The sequence below is a fragment of the Rattus rattus genome, chromosome 1, assembly GCF_011064425.1.
Source record: "Rattus rattus isolate New Zealand chromosome 1, Rrattus_CSIRO_v1, whole genome shotgun sequence".
In the NCBI taxonomy this organism is placed as follows: Eukaryota; Metazoa; Chordata; class Mammalia; order Rodentia; family Muridae; genus Rattus; species Rattus rattus.
This window is the reverse complement of record NC_046154.1, coordinates 67,859,584-67,886,318: the sequence shown is the minus strand read 5'-3', so window position 1 is coordinate 67,886,318 and position 26,735 is coordinate 67,859,584. Positions and strand designations below refer to the sequence as shown.

The window sequence follows — 26,735 nt, the reverse complement described above, 5'->3', positions numbered from 1 at the left end:
ATAATTGATATATATGGTTGATATAATTCCTATCAAAGTCTTAGCAGGACTCCATAGTAGGTTTGAGATGACTGCTAAAAGACGCAGCAGAGTGAGCAGCGAAGGAGAATAAGACAGGAAGCACTGCTTGCCATACTCTGACTATGTAGTTACAGGAATCGAGGCTGTATGTTGTTGGCAGGAGAAAGCTGAAAAGCAGAACAGAAATCCCAGAAGCAGATCTTCACAAACACGCTCAACTCTCGGTGACAACGAGGAGGAAGCCATCCACGAGAGAAAAGACAGGCTGCCGATGAGGGGTGTCAGAACAGCGAAGTAGCCGCGGGCTATCTATGAACAAGGGGTCTTTTCTGAGTACCATACCTTATACAAAAATTAACTTGCGGATGGGTGACACTGACTAGAGTTTTTTAAATAGCTGTTTTCACTCAGTACATTTTTTTTACCTTAAATGGAATGCCAATAGTTTGATTTTTTTTAAAAAAAAAATGATGTTTGTTTTAAAATCACCCATCATGAACTCCAGATTTCAAAAAGAAATCAATAAACAGTTGGTTTCCTGATATAAGAATTAAAGCTTGAGGACAATAAAATAATCCATAAGTATAAAAATCAACTCACGGTATCGCTCAGCTGAATGTAAAACTTAAACCATAAAACGTGTAGGAAAAGAAAAACGTAGGAAGTTATCTGTAGAATATAGAGCTATGTAAGTAGTTCCTAGACTTGATATAAAAAGCATAACCCATAAAAATGACAAATTGGATGTTATCAAGTTTAAACACTTAAGTCTGTGAAAGGCCCTGTTAAAACGAAAAGGAAAGCTATAGAGTGGGTGAGCATCTACAGACTATGTGTCTGACAAACGACTCCAGACTTTAAAGACCTCTTAAGATTCTATAGCAAAATAGCTAGTGACCGCAGGTTTTGGATGAGAGATGTGTCACACTGGAAGTGGGAAAACTGTCCCCCCAAAGCACTAGATTATGCCCTGGAGAAGATCCATCCAACCTCATTGCAGTAGCTGGAGTCGGCTCTGCTTCTGGGCAAGGACATCCAGGTCCATGTGAAGATGTCAGCCATGCAGCCAGATTTGTGCTGTTTGACTATTTGAAGCCTTGGTAGCCTATCACCAGAAATACGGTGACGAGGCATTGAAGGAGATCAGTCGTCCTGATCCCATATGACCAGCCCTTGTTGGTAGCTTTGCTGCAAACCCAGAAGGCTGGAGGCCCTGGTGCCTGCCAGTGCTTGCTGCCAGAAATCCTACTGCTAAGCCCATTGTGAGAATTGGGATATAACTTAGTGATATGCGTTGTAAGATTTTAATGTCTAAACAGGAAGAGAGTCAATGATAAAATAATCCAGTTACAATTAGAATATGGTGGTTGGCCCTGCACCTCCCAGCTGGTGCCTGTCACTTCTGTAGGGGAGTGCATCCAGCTGCAGCAAAAATCATTTCGCCTCAGCTATGGGATCACACCCTCCTCAGAGAAGTGATGCCTGGGCCCAGAGTGTCCCTTAGATAGCTGCCTCTCTGAGAGTCTTCCCTGGTGGTAAACAAGGTTTACATCAAATCAGCTCTTGGAGCTTCTCCCTGCTTCATCTAAACTCTTTGAAGGGAGCCTGCCCAGTCAGCTTCTGTTCTGGTTATTCTTTTCTTGGTTCTAAGCTCCCTGGAGCCCAGACTATGCCTTAAGTCTCTGTTTTCCCACTTCCACCGACAAGACTTACCTGGAAAGCATGTGCTGAGCATTGGTAAATGTGTGAATGAATGCTTTTAGAATTTTGCTCATAAAGATGCAGGGCGTAACAAACTTATGGAAAGTGACCACCACAGAAAAGCAGCCATGCCTTCAGAACAGTGGTCCTCAACTGTGGGCTGTGATCCCTTCGGCAAGCCTCTATCTCCAAAAATATTTACGTTGTGATTCATAATAATAGCAAAATTACAGTTATAAAGTAGCAGTGAAAATAATTTTATGATTGGGGTCACTACAACATTAGGAACTGTATTAAAGGGTCACAGCCTTAGGAAGGTTGAGAACCGCTGCTTCAGAAAGAGGGGAAATAGATATGGAGACAGTTGGCCTCCAATGAGATGGGATATATTACTGCTGGAGATGACTATGGGACAGTATAATTGAACGTTTAATGAGGCCACAGGTAGAAATAGATGCCACCATGAGCCTCGGAGAAATGACAACTCTCCAGACTAGTTATTTTATTTTCAGTTGACAAGGATTCTTGAAGGTGACAGATGTATTAATCTGGACCAAGAAGAGGGAACAGCATATAATGGGAGAAGAAAAACAAATCTAGGCAAAGCCTTTATCAGTAGTGATGAGAAAGAAATGCACGTGGATGAGGAAGCTACCTTGGAGGACCAGTGGGCCCATGTCATGCCTCAGTGCACACCCCAAACCCCAGGAAAGATGTGAGGCATCCAAAAGGAACTTATATACCAACCAGGGAGAGGGAGCTGGCTGTGGCTGTACGTGAGGCATCTGCACATTCTGCCCCTTTCTATGATACAACAAAACTGTCACAACAAAACAGAAAAGGATGCCATTACTCAGAGTCACCTTTCAAATATTTGCCCACGGGAATATGGTAATGGTAATCCTTACTTTATAAAGAAATCTTCGCCCTCGATTGTAAAAGAGGAATTAGTTCGAAGATTTCTGCTCCCATCTGGTAAAAAAAAAAAAAAAAAAAAAAAAAAAGGGCACCAAATATAAAGAACAAGTCTGCTTCAACACCAATGCTTGGACCACAATTCCTTTGCTAGATCTGATTACCAGTAGTGTGAACACATGGTGTTATACAGCAGATAGCTCAAGCATTGAAAAGAAAGTCAAACCTGCTGCTGTAATTTTTTTTCTGTTTTAATACCACTTACTAAACTTCTGGCTAACAATTTCCAAATGCTGAGATAGCGTGAATAGACATTTCAACAAAAAAATGTGCATGTGGTAAATGTGCAGGTGAGAGAGAGTTGACAGCGTCAGCCATTAGGGAGAGGCAACCTAAACCACAATAAGATGTCATTGTGCAACCATCCAGTGAAAAATAAAAAGTATCAGGGAAGAAGGGAGGGGGAGTTATGACAGTTAAACTGCATTCCTCCACATTTATGCCAAAGAAAGGAAGACAGATGTCCCCACAGCTACCTGTACCAGAGTGTTTATGACGGCTTTATCAGAATCTAGAAATAACCCAGGTCCTCAGCAGCTGAACAGCTAAGCAAACTGTGGTCTTTTTCCCATGTCCTAGAATACTACTCTGGAATAAAAAGGACCGCACCATTAAAGAATGCAACCATATTATGATATAAAAGTGGGAAGGATCTCTAGAGATTTCTGAGAGCTGGCAGGGAGCCAAATATGAAAGGTTTCAGACTGTCAGAAAGTTAGAGGGGGGAGATTAATTCTGTTTGCACAACACACTTCAGATGCTAAAAGCAAGAAAATGAGAAGCATGCTAATGATGGCCAAAGCACTTAGGGAGGCCAGGGTTATAGATCTCATGAGGAATGCCTGTAGGGGCAGAGGGTCTGTGTCTTAGCCATGTGAATGTCCACACTGAGACCATGAAATTGTGCTGTAGTTTCATAACACAATTGCATTATGGGAAAACTGGGATAGACTGCTCTGGGTTACTCCTAACAACTACACATGAATCTAGAACTGTCCCAAAGTAAAAACCCTTAAAGATTGTCTTTTATATTTTATGGTTAGATCATTGAGCGCCACGTTACTTACCTTCAAACTCTTCAACCTCATTCTGTTCCCGTTAAGTCTATGGTAGGCACTCGAGTAAACAGGTAACAGGTTCCAGGTTCCCCCCACCCCCAGGCAACACATGGTGGGGTATTGCCCGAGCAGACGTGTGTCCACTGTTGGTCTCCTGGTGTTTCAGCACCTCAGTCCACAGCACTGTTGATGAGAGCTCACTTTCTTTCTCATCTCCAGGAAAGCCACTAGTGAAAACATCCCGAATGACTGTGCTCAACACAGAGAAGCCTACGGTCACAGTGGACATCGGTGGCACCGTCAGAACCATCCGAAGAGTGAACGTGACAATCAACTGCCAAGTGGCAGGTGAGAAATCCGTTCTTGTGTTCCTCTGTTCCAATACTGATGGAGCTTTGGCTGGGGGGGTGGGGTACAAATGTAAATTAGACACAAATTCTCTCAAGGACTCCAGAACTGAAACACACACCTCATTCATAAAGTGGGGGTGCATTGGAAAGTTAGTGTGGGCAGGTTAATTCTGCCTAAGCCCGGGGGACTAAAAGAGCCATTAGGATTTTTAATTATTCATGTTAGACAGATGGTAGCTGTGTACATTTGTGAGGTACAATATGATATAGCATGGAATGGTTAAGTCAGGCTAATCGGCATTCGTTTGTGTTTGTGCCCGTTGCAGTAGTGTTTGCGTGTGTTTGTTAAAGCAGCTGGGTTACAGAGTGAGGCTGGCTCAGAACCCACTACGTAGTTCAGGCTTCAAATCCATGGCCTTTCTACAACAGCCTTTTAAGTGCTAGGATTGCAGCGAGGTGACAAGCCAGACTTCTTTGCTTTGTTCTCATCTTAGTTTTCCATATTAAGCAAATGTGAGCAGGTAAGGATTGGGGCAAGTGTATTAAGGTAGAAAAGGAAAAGGAGTGTGGAAATGTTCCTGAAAGCTGGAAAGCTAGTACTGTCCAGGGAGTAAGATGAGCCCAAGTGCGATGTAGAGGGCCTAACTCTTTACAAGGTGGGTGGTAGATGGACCATGGGTGACCTCGGATGAATGACGAAGAGGCCCAGAGAAAAAGGAAAGCCACGCTGCTATGGAGTTGGATCAGGGATGACTCAGTGGGTAAGAAAAATGCTTGATGTGCAAACAAGAGGACTTAAGTTCGAATCACCAACAACGGGCATGGCTGTACATACCCTGTACTAAGAGACTGAGACAGGCAGAGTTTAACAACTCATACCTACCCAGAACGGTAAGCTTCGAGCTCAGTGAGAGACAGGGTCTCGAGAAATAAGGAGACGAGCAGAGGAAGACACCTGATGCCAACCTCCGGCCTGTATGTGCATACACTGTGCATACACAGGGGGGAGGGGGAGGGAGGGAGGGAGGGAGGAGGGAGGGAGGGAGGAGGGAGGGAGGCAGGCAGGAAGGCAGGAAGGCAGGCAGGCAGATCGACAGGAAGGAAGAACAAAAAGAGGAGGGAGAAAAGGGAAAGGAAGAAAAAGAAGGAAGGAAGACAGAAAGGAAGAACAAAAGAAGGAAATGGAGGGAGGAAAAGGGAAAGGAGAGGAAAGGAAGAAAGGAAGAAACTGAGGGGGAGACTAGGAAATAGAAAGATGACCCACATTCATATCAGAAGAGCTAATCTTATAAAAACAGCCATCTGCCAAAAGAAGTCTAAAATCCCAATCAAAATTCTAGATCCATTCTTTATAGAAATAATAAAAGCAAAACCTTAAAATCTATATGAAGACATAAAGACCAAAGGTAGTCAAAAACATATTGAACAAAAAAAAAGAAAAAAGAATTTTGCTAGCAGTATCACCATGCCTGATCTCAAGTTATACTGAGTAATAAAAATTAGGAGCCATAGTAATAAAAATTAACATGGTACCAGCACAAAAAAGAGAAGCACCGATCAATAGAATAGAATTGAGGGCCCAGATATAAGACCACACTCCTACAGACATCTGATTACTAAAAAAGAGCTCAACAATACACAGTGGTGAAAGACTAGCATCCTCAACCAATGGTGCTGGGGAAATCGGCTATCAACGTGGGGAAGAATGAAACCTCTCACCTTGCATAAAACTCAACTCCAAATAATTCAAGGCCCTCAACACACGGCCTGATGCCCTGAAACTGACAGAGGAGGTAATGGGGGGTGCACTTCAGCAGACAGAAGGACTTGCCAGTTACACCGGAAATGAGACTAACAACTGAGAAATGGGATGTCATGAGACCAAAAAGCTCTTGCAGCAAAGTGAGCCGTCCATCGAGTGAAGAAGCAGACGCAGAGCGGGAGGAAATCATTGCCAGCTTTATCTCCCCTAGAAGCTTGAGACTAGATTATACGACGAGCTCATAAAGCCTAAAAAGAGAGAAGGAAGAAGTGCAGGTGTCTAATAAACGTTTTTGAGGTGCTCCTCACCATCATGCATCTAATTAGAACTACTTGGAGATTTTGCCTCATCGGCATCAGAATGGGAATCTTCATAAGTAAATGACGGCAACTGGAGGTGGAAGGTACCGAGAAAGAAGGGCCTTTGTTCACTGTTAGCGGAACTTAAGCGCGTACAGTTACTATGGGAGTCAGCACGGAGCCTCCTTAGAAAATACTAGATCTACTACTACCTCACTACCACTCCTGGGCGTACACAAGAACTCCTTTACCTTACTGCAGAGATAATTCCCCAAGCATTTCATTGCCGCTTTGTTCACAATATTCAGAAAAGGAAACAAGCCTGGACACCCTTCAGCTGATGGATAATGAAATGCAGCGCCTAGGCACAATTAGATTTTACACAGCTATGAAGAAAAATAAAAGTATAAAATCTTCAGGCAAATGGATGAAGCTAAAAAACAATATATTGAGACAGATAACCCAGACCCAGGTAGATAAATATTAAATGTTATCTCTCATGCATAGATCTTTAGATTTGCGTGCTAACCTTGAGAACTCATACAAGTAAGGAAATTGGGGAGGAGGTACTAGACTGAGGGAAATCTTAAAGTAGATGGGAGAGCAAGCAAAGCCTCGATGATGTGGCAGCAGGGGAAGTACCAGGGGTAGAGAGCTTATGCAGGGATGGGGAGGCAGAGGAAGAAGGAAGGAGGGATGAACAAAACTAAGATTGTCTGAAAAGGCAGAAACTCACTACTGTATAAGTCAACTCAAAAATGTATGTGGAGAGGGAGAGAGTTACACTGGGAGCATCGCTAGATTAGCTGTTCCTGAAAGCCCAGAGTTACTAAATAAAACCCTCACAGAAATCCCAGGATAGGGTTAAAGATACCTCCTATGAGTCAGTCAGGGAAGCTCCAGAGACCCCCAAACCAGACAGGCTGCTGCTGTTTTTCCTGGCTGCCCATTGGAACTAATTAATAAAAGCCTGTCGCTGAAAACACCATATCCCCAGGTTGCAGTATGTAGGGAAAGCATGTGAAAAACCTTCTAGAACTAAGACCTTTCATGCCTGTACCCCCAGATAGGTAGGAAGCCTTGGCAGGGATTCCTCCACACAGGCACTGGCTGGTCTTTGTGTCACAGGGACTCCCGATCTGGTCATTGTGAGCATAGGCCTCAGAGAGAAGACCGATCCTGTGGCTTCTACTGAGAATCAGGGTTGCTAAGAGGAGAGACCAGCAGAGGAATAGACAGCAAAACAAGGAATTAGACCAATTGTTCCCAACCTATGGGTTTCAACCCTTTGGGGGTCCAGAGACCATTTCACCGGGTCATCTAAGACCATCTGCATATCAGATGGTTTTTACATCACTGTTGACAACAGTAGCAAAGCTACAGTTATGAAGCAGCAATGAAATAATTTTACGATTGGGGTCACCACAACTGTATTAAAGGGACACAGCCTTAGGAAGGTTGAGAAACACTGAATTAAATCCAATAAAAGAAATTGTGAAAGCCACATGCCAAGTCAGGGAGAAAATGAGGAACCTGGGACATAAAAGCAATGCTTTGGCCCACTGTAGTGGCAACCAAGACCCAGTCACCTGGACCTCATACAGAAGTTTACTTGATGGCCATTGCCTAACTATGAGGTTATAGCTGGGTGTGGGCTGGGGTTTTGTTGTGGGGAAGAGCATGCATATGTGGAAGCCAGTCAATAGCTGATATCTTTTTATCATCCTCCACCTTAATTGTTGAGGCACCTTGAGCTCTGCATTTGCCTACAGATCCCTGGAGCTCAGTGGCCAGTCAGCATCGCTGAAACGTTACAGTTACAGTTTTGTTTCTACCCACAGAACTATGTGTATTGATCCTAATTAAAACTGTGCCTGTTGTTAAATCATATATTTATCCAAAGCAGTTGGGGGAAATGCCAGTTTTGATGTAATTAGCTGGATGTGTAGGGACGCGATCCCCACTGGGTCTCTAGACAGTGTTCTGACAACATTGCTAATGTGACATGGCTCAGAAGCTGCTTTCCTCTAGCTACCTCTGTTCCTCTCCTACTCCCTACTGTCTCTAACAACAGCTTAGAGGCCTTCTGCCTGGTTGGGTAAGATTTGCCAAGCCCTAGTAGCATCGCCTTGTAAAAAGCAGGGGAGTGAGTCCATTAAGGCTGCTTAAAGGAAGGCTTTACTCATTGACAGTTGAGTATCTAATCAAGGTTAGATCAGAGGTCTCCTAATCCAAGGACACATAGATGGTACGATTAACCAGGAAGCTCATCATCTGGGAAGAAGAGAGGTTCGGAAACACATAGTAATACAGCACCATCTATAGGGATAGCCATTACTGCATCCTTGTCTAGAATAGCAGTGGTTTTGACACTTCAGGAGATACAGAATGAGTCTGTGCTCACAGTCCCCCTCTCCAACCTTCCCCATGGGGCACATTCTAACATAGTTCCCTCATCACTGCAGCCCCCCTCCTTCCTTTCTGCTCCTTAATTAACATGTGTCTGTCATGAGCCTAATTCTAAAGGATATATAAAAGTCTATTTAAAGAACATCTCATACTTTACCTAGACTGCCCGACATCCTCACATGTTTGAGCCATTAGCAGTTTCTCATTAAAGAGTGTTTCCCACACATGTGCTCTCCACTTGTAAAATGCAGCCCCACACACTCCTCCCAACCCTTCGGCATAGAGAGCACTAATCAGAGAATAGGATGAGGCTTTTCTTTAAAAAGGATCCAGCCCATACTTTCAATCTTATGATCGTTCTCTCTGTGGTAAGAGTTCAGAAAACTAAGGGAAAGATCAACGGAACAATGGAGGAAACTGTGTGAATGACCTCTGGCTGCACCTGACAAAGTGACCTCAGGCTGGTGTGTGAGATGGCTTGTCTGCGAACTGTGGCTGGCAAGGGCAGAGGTAAAGAAGGCAAACGAGGCTGGAAGTAAAACAGGGGGCAGGGACTAGATCTCACAAGTGCTCATAGATTATACTGCAGTTTAGATTTTTTTATCCTAAGAGCAAGGGCTGCTTCTGAAGGGTTTTGATGATACAGTAGTACTGGTGGCACAGATATGAGTGGCTCAGGAGCCAAGTAGGAATGCATCATTGGCGTAGGTTAGAGTCTAATACAGAGTAAATCCTACTATCCCCGGTGCATAATGCTTCAGATACAATAGATTACTGGGGCTTTCTTAAGAATTCACAGTGTTCAGCTGGACTGCATCTGCAGTCCTCACTAAATCATTCAGGGTCATAGGGTACAGGGGCCTTCATTCTGTTGAATTTCTGAAGTCTCCCTGGGAGATCATATTCTCTCTCTCTCCTCTCTCTCTCTCTCTCTCTCTCTCTCTCTCTCTCTGTGTGTGTGTGTGTGTGTGTGTGTGTGTGTGTGTGTGTGTGTGTGTGTGTGTGTGTGTGTGAACCAGAAAGGGAGAGAAACTGGAAAGCTCTCAAGGGCCATAACAAAGGAGCTTCTCACTTACCTCAGGCCATGGCCATTTACAACTAGGAGAGATACTGGAACCTATCCCCCAGCGAGACTTGTGGAAAAGACTAAGAAGGTTTTGGGAATGAAGACCAGTGTCTGCCCCAGCTCCTGAGGAGGGATAGGAAAAGAGGTTGAAAGTCTCTTGCCAAGGCCACCATGGTTCCTCAGGCTAGTCAGTCACCAAAGCTGATATTTGAATCACTGTGTCCACTGACTTTTCTTGTACCAAGCCAAGCACCACCCCTACATGCCACTCTCTCATGCTCTCTCTCTCTCTCTCTCTCTCTCTCTCTCTCACACACACACACACACACACACACACACACACACACAGAAACTTTAAGAACATATCATGTAAAAGTACACCTTTAGACACCCCACTTCAAGGTGCTGACAAGCTGCCATGGTACGCGCAGCCCTCCAAGGATAACAAATGGTCCAGTTAGCAAGAATATCCTGTCTGGGATATTAAAGAAGAAAGGGATATTATAGCATCACGCTTCCTGGCAGCTCAGTGGAGATTAAAGGCACTAATCCTTGTAATCGGGTCCCGTTACCAGGCATTCTGACTAGACCCATTTATTGGTCCTTCCAAGAGAGAACACTGTGTTGCTGTTAAGAAATGCCACAGGGGACAAAGCAGACACAGGTTAGTTTGCATCCCCTTTGTAGACACAAATAATACCCAGGAGTTCAGCATGGGGCCTGGACAAGTGATTGGTGGACATCAGTAAAGTTCCAGACTGTGCTTTGCTGCAGAGTGTGCTTCCTGCCATTTCTCAGACAACACTATGTAGAGCGTGCTGGCATGTTGTCACAGAGGAAGGGGAGAATGTTTCCAAAGCATGACAAAACTTTCCAACAACAGATGGCTGCTCGGCTAGCTGTTGTAGCTTCTAGAGGCCCCTTCCTTGCAGCACCTTTGGTGCTGCGATGGCCACACACACAAAAAAAGATAAGATATGATCATATTTAAAGTTCTAATGGCTGAGAAATGACAGCAAGGAGTTGGGGATTTAGCTCAGTGGTAGAGCACTTGCCTAGCAAGCCAAATTCCCTGGGTTTGGTCCTCAGCTCTGGTGGGAGAAAAAAGGTAACTAGAAATCACAGCAAGGAGCATCAGATATCCTCTAAAGAGATAGTCTAGCATGACAACGGGCTGCGAAGTGTATTTGTTGAGAAAGGAATTCCTGACATTGAAAGTGTCTCCATATAGATCTCCACTCTGAGATTGCTGGGTTAGTGACTGGCTTGGCAACAACAAGCTTCAGGGACCAGGGACTAGAGGCACTTTCTCTTCTTTTGAATGTGCATGTTTATGTGGTATGTTATGTGTGTATGCATGTACATGTGTGTGGGTATGTATTAGAAGGCCAGAGTTTGGTGCTGGGGAAACTCCTCAATCAGTCCTTTGCCATAATATATTGAGGGAGAGTCTCTCCCTAAGCCTGGAACCTACTAACTTGACTAGACCTGCTAGCTAGACTGCTCTGAAGATTCTCAGTCTCCACTTCCCAAGCTCTGGAATTACACACAGGCACCAGCCCCCTTCATTTGAGTGTTAGGGATCCCAACTCTAGTTCTTAAGCTGTGCAAGCACTTTACCCACTGAGCTATTTGTCTTAGTCAGGGTTTCTATCCCTGCACAAACATCATGACTAAGAAGCAGTTGGGGAGGAAATGGTTTATTCAGCTTACACTTCCATGTTGCTGTTCATCACCAAAGGAAGTCAGGACTGGAACTCAAGCAGGTCAGGAAGAAAGAGCTGATACAGAGGCCATGGAAGGCCTGCTTGCTTCCCCTGACTTGCTCAGCTTGCTTTCTTAAAGAACCCAAGACCACCATCCCAGGGACAGTACCACCCACAATGGACTGTGTCCTCCCCTCTTAATCACTAACTGAGAAAATGCCTTATAGCTGGATCTCATGAAGGCATTTCCACAACTGAGGCTCCTTTTTCTGTGATAACTCCAGCTTGTGTCAAGTTGACACCCAAAACCAGCCAGTACACTACCTCTCTAGATTTCTTCATCTGAGCCCCATTTTTCTCCTTTATATAATGGAGTTGATAGTAGTACATGGCCTGTTGAGATCATTATGGAAAATAAGTGTTTACATCTCTGTCATGTTTGGCTTATAGTAAATGCTTAGTGTTACTTTTAATGATGTCAGAGGTCTATTTTTGCACAGCTCATTACACTCCGGGTGTCAAGGTATACTGAACATCAGGATTAGGCTAGTATGTCTGGTGCCTTTCCAAGTATGTGTTGGCACGTCTAGGGGCTAACGAGAGTCTCTAAAGCATAGTATCCATCCCTTAAGAGAGAAGGGGGACTAGCTCTCTGGACCTTGCGCATTTTCTTCATCCCATACTCTATTCACGATGCCAGCCATGGAAGGGCTGGTCATTACTCCAGATATCCTTATGGTGTCCTTTTCTGCCCTAAGGTTCACAGTCCCAAAGGAGAAATCCCTGAACTGTGGCAACAGTGATAACCCATTGTCAAGCATACAGTGCAAGTCTCTTCAAGAGTGAGCTGAAGGAACATTTGCTACTAAACAGACCAGGGAAGGGTTTCTGTATAATCCTCTTCTCCTTGAGAGTATTGTACAGTACTGTAAAGAGTATCATAAACCCCTTCCCATTGTTATCCTGAACATTTCCATTTCTCCCATGATGCCTAATCTGATCTCACCAGAGAAATGCCCTTTCCAGGGTATACCCAATCTTGCCCTTGTGGAGAAGCCTGACTTTATGGGTCACAAGGCAAGGAATAATACAGGAAACAGGAAATTTTCAATCAGTTCCTGGAGAAGCAAGAAATAGCTCTGTGAGCGCTCTGACCCCTGGCTTCTTTCCTTTTCCCTCTGTTCCCTCCTCCCTCTGCCATATATCTGTTCTCTCCTCTGCATCTCCTGGCTGAGGGCATCATACCACAGAAGTGTCTGGATACATATACAGGGCTGTAACTGTGGCCTCTAAGAACGTAAGTTCCAGGTCCCAACAAGGCAGTCATGGGGGTGCTCACTCCTCTGTTTACCTAAGCAGTGCTCCCTCTGCATCAAGCGAAAGGCTCATGGCATCTGATCCCCTTGCTCCTCTTGTCTTTCTCAGAAATGGCCTTTTGTTCCCATTGGGGACTAGAAGGAAGATGTTCCAACTAAGTATTATATGGAAGTAATTCAATGCAAGAGGAAAGAACTCAGTAATAATTTATAAGAACCCATTTCCCCCCATGCTTCTGAGAGAAATAACTAGATTCTTTTTTTCTTCAACTCCTTTTCAGGGGCTTTTTAATAACAACAACAACAACAACAAAAATCAATGTAAAAATTTGAGCTGGGGGTTCAAAGGCCCAGCTGGCATGGGCAGACATCATGATGCGCTTGCTCTCCCTAGTGGTGCTGCAATGGAAACTCTGCTCTTCTCACTCTTACCTGAATCTTTTCTCAAGGTGTGTCTGGAGACACTGGCAGCCTCTCTCCTGGAGTCAGGCTTTGTATCATGGAGATGAATCACCGTTTGCCTTTTCCTGGGGTGACGAGGCTTCAATATCCAAGTTGGGATTTCCTCCTATTATCCCTACTCTTCCTGAGCAATTAAGGCAAATAGTAGGTGCACAGGTATCTCCTTGGGGAGCTCGGGGCCCCTAGCTGTAAGTTGTCTCTTTGGGACAACACTACATTGTCTGAGGACAAAATCTAGCCCCAGCTCTGGGAAATCATTAGACTGGAAGTCTAGGTCTTTGGCTTTTCTTGGCGCTATCCCCAGTTTCCAGCATTTGACATTCTAAGCATTGCTTGCATGCTTGCTGCAGAATTCTGTGGGCAAACCGGGCTGGGTGGTATAGAGATGAAGCTTCTGCTGCCTAGAAGCCTGGGGGTCAGTACCCCAAACCTTCAATCCTCTTGCGGAGCCTTTTCAGAAGGCCACCTAGGAGCTCTTATCACAAACTGTAAACTGCTTACCTGTCAACTTCAAGGAGACTCCCCGGGGTGCCCAAATTGTCCCTAGAGTGCAGACTCTGACTACCAAGGATGGGCACCCATCGTGTGACTATGCACAATCTCCCTGATGCTCACAGACCAAAATATAAGGAAAGACTGTGGAAGGGCAGAGGTCTATCCTTTGCTTTTGATGTCACCACTTTGTGTTCTCTTGTTTTGAGAAGAAAGCCTTGTGTGGGTCACTCTTCTGACACTGTAACAACACACCCAAGACACCAACTCGTAAAGAGAATGTTCCTGTTGACTCATGGTTTTGGAGGCACCAGTCAATTATCAACTGGCTTGTTACTTCGACACAGTAGTTACTTAATAGATCACCAGCTAGGTGTGTAGAAGAGGAAAACCGTACACCATATCTCCAGGAAGCAAAAGAGTACAGGGGGCCTGGGATCCCATGACCTGTCCTCAAAGGTATTCCTCCCACAGACCATCTACTAAGCCCCACTTCTTAGAAGTTCTACCAACCAGAAGATTGTGCCTGGAGAAACATGGGACTTGTGAGGACATCAAATCCAAATGAGAGAGGCTGGAAGGACGGCTCAGTGGTTAAGCTTGTATGCTACTCTCACAGAGGATATGAGTTAGGTTCCCAAAGCCCACATTAGGGAGCTTACAACCACCTGTTACCCAAATTCCAGCAGATTTGAGGCCTCTGGCCCCCTCTGTAGACACCTGCATTGACACGCATATCCCCACACACAGACGAAACATGCGTGCATATAATCTTTATTTGTTTGTTTGTTTTATCAAAACCATGGCAGCATAAAAAATAGAAGCATGTTTCCTAGCAGTTTTCATTCGTCTGGGTCAAACATGGACTTTGATGTTTTATATCTTTTGGCTTTATTTTTAATATAACACCTATATTAAAAAGTGTGTACATCAAAAAGATGCCAAGTGAACTCTCCACAACTGACCACTTCCAGGTCAACAACTGGCATTTCCAAAGACCCAGCCTCTATTTCCCTCTCTGTGTCACCGCTGCCCTGTGTTCATTCCTCTCCTCAAAGGAGCCGCTCATCCTCCTGCCTGCTAACATGAACCAATGCTGCTTGGTTTGCTGTTTTGTTTTTTAATAAAAATATAATTTCATAACTTTCCCCTCCGTGTCCTCCCTCCAATGCCTCCCATGTGCCCCTCCTACTTTCCACCACCCTCTCTCTCTCTCTCAAACTTAAGGCACCATAAATATAGCCTGCTCCATCCATGCAATGTTACTTGTATGTATATGACCTCTGGGCTGCCCGGTTGCTACTGCATAGCAGTTTGGGGCTCTTCCCTGGGGAAAACTGTTTCTCCTGCTCTCAGCATTCCCAAGTTAACTGTAGTTCTTTGTCCATGGTTTAGGCCCCGTGAAATTCTGCTTTCCGTGTTATCATGTCTATTGGTGTGGTTCTTGCTCCGGTCTTGTTAAGCAGCCATATTGGTGAGACTTCACCAGTGTGTAATGCCACCAGGTTCCGTACATCACTTACAAACATGAAATCAGGAGGGATATATTCCTCTATCTGGATTTTTTTATTTCACTGAGCATTATGTCTGTCTCAGTTGTAGGATTTTCATTTTTATGAGATATATATATATATATACATTTAGTTTTTCTACTTCATGATGTTTTTTTCAGAAGAACTTGATCATTCTTGTAACTTGGCAAGTATCTTTTACCAGATGCCACCGTTTCCTCCTCATTTAATTGGCCTCCCCCTTCCTGACTCATCTCTAGAAGTCTTAAAAGGCAAAAGCTCTTTCAAATAGAGAAATCCAAGGTGATATTTAGTTTGGCTGAAGTATGTTAGACGACGCCCAGGCAGATGCTTCCTGCAGAGTGGGCTGGGCTGGCCAGAGCCTCTAAATGTCCTGGGTTCACCTGAATTTTTGTCTGATAAGCGTATTTTTGTCTTCCTAGGTGTACCTGAAGCTGAAGTCACTTGGTTCAGAAATAAAAGCAAATTGGGTTCCTCCCACCATCTGCACGAGGGCTCCTTGCTGCTCACAAATGTGTCCTTCTCTGACCAAGGCCTCTATTCCTGCAGGGCAGCCAATCTACATGGAGAACAGACAGAGAGCACACAGCTCCTGATTCTAGGTAAAACGCTTCCTAAAATCACACCCTCTGTGTGGACCAGGGGTGGTGGCTAACCCACCCTCTACCTCCCTTTTCCCTTACTGAATTAAGACCGTAAAACAGAGGCAGTATCCCTTTATCCACTCATCCTGCAATCAGCGCTTCCAACAGAAATAGAGTGTGGAGCCAACCAGAGCTGAGTGTAAGAATTGGTTCCACCTCCTGTTACTTAACCTTTGTGGCACTGAACTAGTTATTCACCTTGTTAAATCGTGGATGCTGCTCTCTGTGGGGACCCTGACAATTGAGGAGTTCCCATATTGCTAGGGAATGAGGGTCATCATTTGGAACTGGCAGGAGAAAATAATTTTTAATTCCCATGCCAGGCTTTTCTTTGAAGAGCAAATGACGTGGGTTTAAAACCCCATATATGTTAAACTTTTCTCATCCATTTCCAGGTAGTTTTTAGTCTGCATAAAATCTTTGCAGGCATATCCCAAGCATAAAAACCCCTTATTATAAAATCTGTCACAGGTCCATGTGCAAAATAAACATTTATAAGTAAGAATGGTCCCTGGCCAATGGCCATCATGATGTTTCCCCAGGACAGAGTTTGGCCATCTTGCAAGCTACAGCCTGCTTTGCCCACCTGTGTCTTTTCCACTGGGGTAGGTGGGTGACACTGCTTTTAGATGGGCTCTTACCATCTTACTAGAGCAATAATTAGAGCCCACATCCTGACTTTCTCACACACACACACACACACACACACACAGAGAGAGAGAGAGAGAGAGAGAGAGAGAGAGAGAGAGAGAGCGCTTTCTTTCTAAGGGTATGGTGCAAAATGTGAGACATGATAATGACATCCACACATGCACTCATCAACATATTCTGCGGACTTACACTTGGATTTTCACACCCATGCACCCTTAGCCACGCCCACTTAGATTCCAGGGGCCCAGCTGCAGTTTCATCTCATTGGTAGCTGCAAAAAACCTCCAGCCTTCCTAAGAAGCCCAGAAAATTGGCTCAGAGAAAAGGACGACATCATTTGTTTTCCACTGGGTTTCATCAACTGAGCTGTTAACCTGGGGTCATGCTGAGTGATCGCACTCACTGGTAGGATCACCCCCATCAGTAAAGATGACTCTGTCATTTCTGATAACAAAGATGGGCACCCAGGGGCATGACTGTGGCATCAGCAATGAAGTGTTTTCTCTCCCTGCCATTCCAAATAGAGTAAGACCCTGAATACAGTGGACCAGCATGATGCCTTCCCCATTATAATCAAACCCCCCAGAAGAAAATAATCTCTGTTCCGATGCTTTGATGGACTTTTCTTTATTAGGAGTCTTCATGCAATTAACAAATGTCAACATGGAAATGCCATTTCTTTTTCATCAGTGACAATATGGCTTAATTCTCAAAGGGGAAATTCTGTTTATCAAAATGAAATTTTATGTCAAGTCCTGTGACTTAACTTCTAGTCTGAATGCACAACATGGAAGGATGTGGCATTGGTTCTCGTTCATTCACGCAGCCAGTGGACAGATGTCTGCGTTACCTCAGCCCAGGTTAAGTGGACACTCATAAGGTTTTAGCGGGAAAATGAAGGGGAATCTGCCCCTGAAGAACACTCATTTATAAGCATCACCTACACACAAAGAATTGACATAGAAGCTGTAAGAACGTAAGCAGGGGCTGACATTTGGCCCAAGGAAAATAGATTATTTCTCAGACAAGACTAGTCTTCCCTTTTTGCTTTTAATAAATGAATAAGTGGGGGGGAGGAGAGGAATAAAGACACTTTTGACAATGGCTGTTTACTCAAAAAGATGTTTATAATGAAGCAGCTAAGCCCAGTAGACTGTGTACTCATCTAAGTACAACAGCAGGGACAAAGTTCAAAATGTGGATTTCTAAGCATACATTTTCCCTATGAAAAGGGTCGAGTGCTTTCTGTTTCTTATGTAGATACATGATTCACAGTTCACCATTGTGTTCTCTCTGTGATGGTCTTTGGCAAAGCCATAAAGGTAAAACAGTTGTTCCTGAAGTAGACACCATCAACACTTATTTATGTACATGGCTAACACATGCTAACAAAATGCCAAGCACTTGGTAGGGGCCTGTCCAAACCCACCACTGAAGACTTCAGCCCTGACTCCTTGGAAGATTTTGCATGGCATCCCATAGTAACTTCTTCCTGCCTTTCTTAAATGCTTGGCCCACTTGGCCATAAGAGTTAGACCACAAAGCAAATCAACCTCACAGCTAGATTATCTCTCATTGAAAAGGGTGCTTGTACAAATCCTTTTAAATAAATTCTTAGATAGCAGTCTGTCTGCAGGGACAGTTACAAATTGACTCATTCCTAAGGCTATTATGAGTTAACTTTAAAAAAATGGTTAAAACTATTTATCTCGGGACTTGGCATTTAGTAAATGCTAAAATTGTCCTTTGGAAAAAATACCACCTTTGTAACATGTTTCAATTTATCTACATTGTTAGAAAGACCCAGCGGTGGCGTGCTTTAAAGCAGTATAAAGCGAGAGCTCCTGAGATTCACAGGCCTGGTTCTTATTACAGACCTTGTTATTTCAGGCATCAAATATGGAGTTTGAAGCTCACCTTTGTAGGCTTACCTTCTTTACAGGAAAAATGAGATTCAAGTCCATTGCAGCAATGCCTGTCATACACGCACAGGGGTGTGTACCTATCCTCTCTGCCTGAACATAGCATATATGCTCTAACCTCCTGATTCACCATCTGTCTTCTCCCAGATCCCCCCCAAGTCCCCACACAGTTGGAAGACATCAGGGCCTTGCTCTTAGCCACTGGACCGAACCTTCCTTCAGTGCTTATGTCCCCTCTGGGAACACAGCTGGTCCTGGATCCTGGGAATTCCGCTCTCCTTGGTGAGTCCAACCCTCAGAAACATTGGGCAAGAATCCAGGGCTGGACAGGATTTATGGATGGGTGACTGCCTGCAGGTGGGAGGGAGGCAGCAGTGGGGGGTGGCCAACAGGAAATCACTAAATTGCCTACAGAATCCAGACTCACCAGTGGAAACTTGGCTGACTTTCCACACGAGGTGAGTGCGGCTCTCAGTCTGGACTCTATAGTTTGTCTGGATTCCAATATGGCCCCTCTTGGGCTGATGCCATGGCCCAGACCCTCTCCTTCAGGGGCACTCACTGAACTCTGAGAAACGGGTAGCAGGGAGCAACTCGTTCTGTGTCTCCTCCCCACCGTGAACCCTCCAACCTCTTACTCTGAAACACCAAGCATCAGCTTCTAAGGTCAAAGCTAGTGTTTGCAATCAAGAGGCCAGAAATTCTGTCTAGGCCATCTCCTCTATGGAGTCTATGGACAACCCAGATAGAGTTCCCAAGGCAAATCCTCCCTGCCATCAAATACTGGAGACCAAGCTATTGCCTACACAACTGGTATCCAGAATAGCAAAGTCTTTTGCTTGCATTTAAGCTCCTCGCTCCTCGCTCCTCGCTCTGGAATCATGGGGAAAACACAGCTATGCATAAAAGAGAACAGGAAATGTGTGGGAAATCTGTGTGTCTTTGCTTTGATTGTGCTGTGGGCCCAGGACTTAACACTGGTTGGGGAGAAAAACCAAATCTTTTAGCGACTTTTTTTAAGACCGTGAAAATGGAGAAATTCTCCACACTATATCCCTGAATGTCATAACAGTAGATAGAATTATTTATTCTCTAAGCTCAAAATTTAAAGTTCCTCTGTTCTCCCACCCAATGTTTTACCAGTCACACTGGCAATTACTTATCAGAGTGGCCAAGAGCCTCAGTGAGTTTACAATTAGAGCACAAAGATTTCCTTCAATTTCAATTTCCATTATTATCTAAAAGTTAGTGGGGAGCCCTGATATCTTACCAGCAGATCTTCTCTATTCTGGTCTTGGTAAGGGTAAGCTATCAGTGGAATCATCACGTGGCCCTCTTCCGTTTGCCACAGCATGAAGAGCTTAGCATTACGTTTTCCCACATCCTGCTGATCAGGAGCCACACGAGCTTCAAAGTTCAGTCCCTCAGCTTACAAAGATAAACTTACTCCAAATCAAGTGTGGACATCGCAGGCATCTTTGTATCAGAGCCCTCGTTATCCTGTCAGTGAAAGCCCACTAACTAACTAAGCTCATAGCCGTTGCTAATCTTCAAGCTGAATGACTCTTTTGGGTCACACAGGTACCATTCCACAAGCAGGAAAGGCTCATGGGCTCATACCTTTCCGTGATCGCTGTCATTTCTTTCTCCCTTATTCTGAAATAATATTTTTGTCTCATTTTAGCCATGGGCAATAAGGATTTATTGTGCTTGCTGCTGCATTCCATTGCTGGTTTATGATGCTTTGTTACCTTAGACTGGTATTTAAATCTAACAGTTAAGACACCTTAATATTCCAGACTGCTCCATTTGAAGGAGACAGTGAGGCAGTGTTCATAAAGTCCCTGAGTGTGAAAAGCCAGGACAAAAATCAGCACTGCCCCAGCACTCTAGACCTAAGGGAGCTCTGTGTGCAACTGTGGAGATAAATTAGGGTTAGGAAATTGTGTCAAACATCGGGACTCTGAAAACTGGGTTTCCACAGACTAGGGCCTCCATGATGCTTTGAAAATGTGTGCAAAAAATAAATAAATAAATGTGAGTAGCATTCAAATCAGCAGGAGAAATGGACAGTCAGGATTATCAAAAGAAAAGACGATGCCATGGATCCTAAGATGAACTGTGCAAAATATTTGTCAGGGATCCTTCTAGAAGTAACTGTGTAATACCTTTGCTTTGAGCCTGATAATGAGCAACCAGACCGGCATCACGATGAGCAAGGCTCAGTCAGAGTTCACCTCAAGAATTCTGATGCCCTTGAGAGTCTCCTTCTATTGACTCATCCAGAGTAGTTCACACATTTGCTCCCAGTTGGACAGGTTCCCACCCTTGGTCCTCTGGCTGGGCCCTCTGTTATAAGAAATGGGCAAGCAGGGCAGTTTCACACTGAGTTCCTAAGATACTAAAACAGGAAAGAGCATCCAATCAAGGAGCATCTTGAATTCTGGACCTTAGAAAAAGCAGGAGTACTGTGATAGGATGCTAAGATGAATACTTAAGAGATTTTTAATTTGTGTATTACATGCGTGTGTTTGTGTGTGTGTGCACCTGAGTACAGTAAGATCACTTGGAGCTGGAAGTGTCAGAAGTTGTAATTCACCAGACATGGATGCTGGGAATCAAACTCAAATCTTTTGTAAGAGAAGTGATCGTGCTTAAGCTGCTTAACCACTGAGCCATCTGCCCAGCTCTTAGCTTTTCTTTACAAGAGGATGAGGTAGTAAAAGAAATACTCAAGACAAATCCATCTAGTACTCTGAATAACCGATCTCATTCTAAGGGAACATATTCTAGACCAAGATGAAACTAGGTATCTTCTGTCACTCTGGACAGGTACGACCTTGGAACTCATTAATTTCCAAGACCAATCCACTTGATTTCGTGGATGAAATTCACACCCTGATAGATCCAACACGTGGTTACACTGAAGTATTTCTTGATGTTGGGGGCTAACTGCCTGTAATCTAATTATGTACTGTGGTACCCCATGGTTCTGAGGCAAAGGAGCAGTGTGGTTCCTGTGCTGTGGTTCTTCTGTTTCATTAAAGGAAGAGAAGGGAGAATCAGAGTCTTAGAAGCCGAGTCTCAGAGCTAGAGCTCTTATTCGGTAAGACTTGAGTGTTGAGATTCTAGGGGTGAGTGAATCTATTTCCAGAAATGGCTGTTTTAGTTATTTAGCATATTGGCGTTGATTCCCCTTCAAGCCACAGCTGCAGCTGATGGAATAGCACTTGAGTGGGCTCCCTAGGCCTCTCTTCCCATGAGTGTAACATAGAAAATTAGGACTAAGGCTCTTGATGGTCTTCACTCTTGACTTTGTGGGTTCCATTAGGAAATCCCCACTGGAGTTTGCTGTACAGAGAGAGGGTCCAGCCTACCTAACCCATTGTCCTGAGCAACACAAGCACCACTTCTTTGGAACTTGGTGACAGTTGTCATTTCTGCAGCAGGCTCAAGAGTATACCAGCTTCTCTAGAAGGAATAACCAATCCCGTGGCACTGCCACCTTTGGTTCAGCCCTAACACAGTGCTCCACAGTCTACACTTTTAACGCAGAAACATTGCAGACCTCCCCAGGGTATCTCAACCTTTTTGTAACTTTGAATACAATGTTTTTGAAAGGACCACTAGAGCCGAGAGTATTCATTTATAGAGTAGAATCACAGATTTTTTTTCTTAAATAACTGTAATTAAAGTTGTAGCTATCATAGTATTATATCTCCATTGTATAACAAGTAGAGATGGAATTTTACAAAAATAAAAGGAAAAAATCTAATGGTTCAACCCTGAGGTAATGAGTTCAAATACCTTAAACATCAGTGTAAATCCTTTATATATATTACCTATAGTTAATTATGTTCTACACACTGGTTTTAAGGATTTTATCACTTAGTGATAGCCAACAAACTAATTTCACTTTTCATGGCTGCTTTGGCAGAAGATACTGTATCTTAATCAATTCTCTGGTGGATTTTGTGTTCTCTTTAGTCTTTTTACTATTTTTAAAAATAAGCATAATGACTCTGTTTACTGGGGGCCGATTCCTAATGGTAAATTTATTGTGTCAAAGCTTCATACTGTTAGGGGTTTTACTATGTACTATCTAACTGCCTCCAGCTAAATTGTATCCCTCTCTTATACCCACGAGAACTGAATAAGAGGTCCCACGTCTCAAAAGTGTCATCTACATAGGTCATAATCAAGAGGTTTTACATTTATCACTGTCATTGTAGTGCAAAATGCTGTAAGATACAGAAGCATTATTTATAAGTACATTCGTACTTTATTCCTTTCGCAATCTAATAAATTTTTCAGTCTCCTAATTTCATTCAGGAATTGCTCATTCATGTCATCTCTTCATTTATGACAGCTAGTTATCCTATTTATTGATTTATAGGACACATATTTATAGATGCTTATCCACTTGGTAGTTGACGTGAAACAAATCACACGTAATCTAAAATGGAAATTGCTCTTATGACCAACAGACCACATTTCCAACATTGCCTCCCACACCTTTGGTTTTGTTTGCTGCACACCTCCCTGTCTTGATCATCTCTTTTCCTTCCACCCCTTCACAATCACACCTCCCACCTCAGCCAACCACTGATCGATTGATCTGCTCCCTATCCGAGTAGGCAATCTCGGTGTGCACAGTGTTACATAAAGGGAACAGTGCCACTGGGGATTTGATTTCCTTTATGAATTGTATTTTATTTTGGGAGTTACACATGCACATATGCATGCACGCGCACACACACACACACACACACACACACACACACACACTTTCCACTTCCAATCCTGCTCACCCTTCTTGTCAGCTAGGACTTCTTTATTGTGCAGTTGGAATTATTTTGCCTCATCCATGCTGCCACGTTTGTCATTAGGGCACTTCTCTCGCTGCCTCGCACTCCGTGTGTGGATATATTACAGTCTGCTTAGTCACCCACCAATTGAGAAGCAGAATGGTCACTTCAGCCTCTAGTTATTAAAAATGCAGCTGGCACAAAAATTCATGCATGAGTCTTTGAGTGGACATATGCTTTCATTTCTCCTCACTAAACACCCAGGGAGACGTGGTTGTATTACATGGCAGGTGTGTGGGTAGGACTTTAATAAATGGTCACACTGCTTTTCACAGTGGCCCATTACTTCATATCCACATCAGCACTTTGTGACGTTCTAGATTCACCGAGTCCTCAGCAAAGCTTGCTCTCCTTGCGCTGTCTTAGTTTTAGGAAGTCTGTAGTGATCTTGGCGTGGTTCATGTTCACGTTATTCTGATAACCAGGAGTGTCCAGCAGCTTTCCCTAGTTACCATCCCAATTCCTTAGGCAAAACGCCAGTTCAGTTGTTCTATCGATCTTTTAAACTCGAGTGTTTCTTCATTTAGAATTGAATCTTCAAAAAAAATTGTATTATTTAAAAGCCTACTGTTAGATACATGGTTTTCAGATATTTCATACTGTGGCCATCATTTCATTCTCTTAATAACATCTCTGAGGAGTAGAAAACTGAGACCTTGGTATGGTTCTACTTCATTCTTTTGTTTGGTTATGCATTATTCTTATATTTAAGGAATCTAGATGAGACGCAGAGTCTTAAATATATTTGATGGGGGTTCACTGCAGAATTCCAAAAACTATTCATTTTGTAAACAGAACTTTATTGTTCTAAGTTACATCCACTCCCTGACCCGTGTGCATTGTCTTCCGTAGCATCCATGCTACAGAGTTGAGTGCTCACGACTGAGGCCCTGTGGCCCTTGCACCTAAGGCATCCTCCATCTGGCCCTATGCAGAAAGCATTTGCTACTGACCTTGAGCCTCCACATTACTAACTACAATGCTGAGGTCTATAATGGAAATCACAAATCCTGCTACAAACTCACACTCTCTCCACTGTCGTTGTGCCCTGTTGCTGAGTTAGGCAGTCTTCTAAGATCTAAGACCCTGAAAGGCTTAGAGCATCCTACCAGTTAGGAGAGAGGAAAAGGCTGTTCTATAGGTGACTCCAGTAACCATGTATGCAGAGGGGCGTGTGACTGTGTAGTTAGCTCAGGCAGTAAAGTGTTGTTCTGCCACATGAGGACCTGCGTTTGGATACCCAGCATCCACGTAAAATGCCAGGTGTGCTGGCATGTGTCTGTGGGGGCTGGGGAGATGGATCCCTGGGGCTTGCTGGCTTACTAATATGGCCAATTAGTGAGTTCCTGATTCACTGAGAATCTATCTGTCTCAGAAAAGAAGATAGGTTCTGAGAAATGCTTGCACACACCATCCTGTGGCTTGCACACACACACACACACACACACACACACACACACACACCACAGGTTCTCAACCTTCTAATGCTGTGACCCTTTAATGCAATGCCTCAGGTTGTGGTAACCCAATCATAAAATTATTTTCACTGCTACTTCATAACTGTAATGTTGTATTAGTATAAATATCTGTGTTTTCCAATGGTTTTAGGGGACCCCTGTAAAAGGGTCATTTACAAAAAGTGTTTTGCAACTCACAGGTTGAAAACTGCTGCTCTTAGAACATTCTCTCCTTTGTGAGTGAACAAGTTCAACTCCATAGACCTTACAAGCATCCCTGCTAGAGGCATGTGGTCCAGCCCCACGAGAGCCATTTTCTCATACCCAATGGTTTTACAAAGAGTAGAGAGAGTCGGTGACTAGTCCATCACCGGTGTTCTGCAGGGCTCCAGCACACACGCAGCCCAGACCACAGCCCCACAGCAGCACTAGCATGCCCTCCACATCTCAGAGCTCATCAGGCACCAGGGCCAAGGCTCACAGATGTGCTCACACAGTTGTGTCTCCACACTGACCACCTGTCCACACTTGCACAGTTTCTGGACATTCGTTCCTCTGCAGACAGCTGCAAAGCTCAACTGGCCCAAGACCTCTGTTAAGAGCAGTGGTGATCCATAATCTTATCCTAAAAGGTGAGCATTTCTTTTTTCTGGCACTAAGTTAGAACCGGGCCATTCCAATAAAGAATGTCACACTGGTGGGCTATCCAAGCCCACCATGCGTGGAACATACAAAACCCAGAGCTGGAGCCTACAGATGGAGCTCACAGGGTTCGTGTGTAAACACCTAAAAGTAGAACAGGTCATCAGGGAACAGTCCGGTATGTGGGAAGGAGGTCCCCTCTACAACCAGAGGAACTCTTAAGACCATGATCCGTGAGCATTGATGTGTGGTAAGCTACTGAACGCGGCTCCTGTCTGCTGGAAGAAATGCTAAGTGCATCCCCAGCTCATGACCCGTGAGCTCCAGTGAGCCCAAAGAACAACAAAGAGGCCACAGTGGCTGGAGTGGAGTCACAAAGAGGAGATGGGGGCTGGGGAGTCAACCAGATAGGCAAGAAGGCAGAGGGCAAATTTTGTAAGGCCTTGTAAATGGTCACATTAAAACAACAGAGAAAGAGATCTTTAAATGTCCAATGTATAAACTGACTCAATATTGTGTTGAGCATCGTGAGCTTTTCCAGGACTAGGCAAAGCAGGCAGAAGTGATTTCTTTTATTAGAAGCCATGTGGCCAACTGCATGCTGTATAGCTGACTCTAGTAAACCAGAGGCTTATCAAGCTGGCTCTGGTACAAGCCAATATTGCTGATTTAATTTGACTCACATGTGTTGGGCACCTGCTAGCCTACCTGGCCCGAAGCTTCGGCAAGCACGTGCCTAACCATTTCCTCCCTCTAGAAAGAGGGGCCCAAATGGATAATAGAACCACCTGGGAAATTTAAAACCATTGCAACAAAGACCAATTAAGCTAGACCCTCTGGGGGTGGAGCTAAGCACCAGTACTTTTAAAGAAATTATTCTGAGTCGTGTGGATTTCCAAAGTCACCTCCCCATTCCTTACTACATGTTTAGAGTGGAAAAATGGAAATGTGTCATCATTTAGAACAGTCTAACTTAGCACACAGCTTCTTTGCTGTTCAAATCTAACGTATGTATCCCTCTCCCCACCCTACTCCCAGTCTTGTCTCATACAATACTGTCCATTTCTGTCCAAATTCCCCCTGGTCTCTGCCATTGTCTCGAGCTTTCTGTGACTTCTTTGCCCTAAAGTCCCTCTCTTGACCTCTAACTAAGTCCTAGAGGTCTTTGTCCCAGCCCGGAGTGATCACTCTCCACTGATCCCCTAAATGCCTGCTCCGCACCAGGGCTGGGACATTTTTTTCTGTAAGGAGATAAATTGGAACTGTTTTCAGCACTGTGTGCTGTATCTGCCCTGGTTGAACCTACTCTATATAGGAATTTTTGTTGTCCTATGCAGTAAGTATACTAAAGGATATGGTTGTATCCCATAATAGTAAAACTGTATTTCCCAAAACAAGAGTC

At 44.0% G+C, this 26,735-nt stretch overlaps 1 protein-coding gene across 1 annotated transcript in view; it reads left to right on the top strand.

The window, feature by feature from the left end:
- LOC116893795 (ADAMTS-like protein 1) overlaps nt 1–26,735 on the top strand; it is a 143,789-nt gene that overhangs the window by 86,565 nt on the left and 30,489 nt on the right. The window contains exons 8-10 of the mRNA XM_032895535.1: nt 3,975–4,103; nt 15,572–15,751; nt 18,514–18,648. Coding sequence (XP_032751426.1) covers nt 3,975–4,103; nt 15,572–15,751; nt 18,514–18,648 — 444 coding nt within the window. The remainder of the gene's footprint in view (nt 1–3,974; nt 4,104–15,571; nt 15,752–18,513; nt 18,649–26,735) is intronic.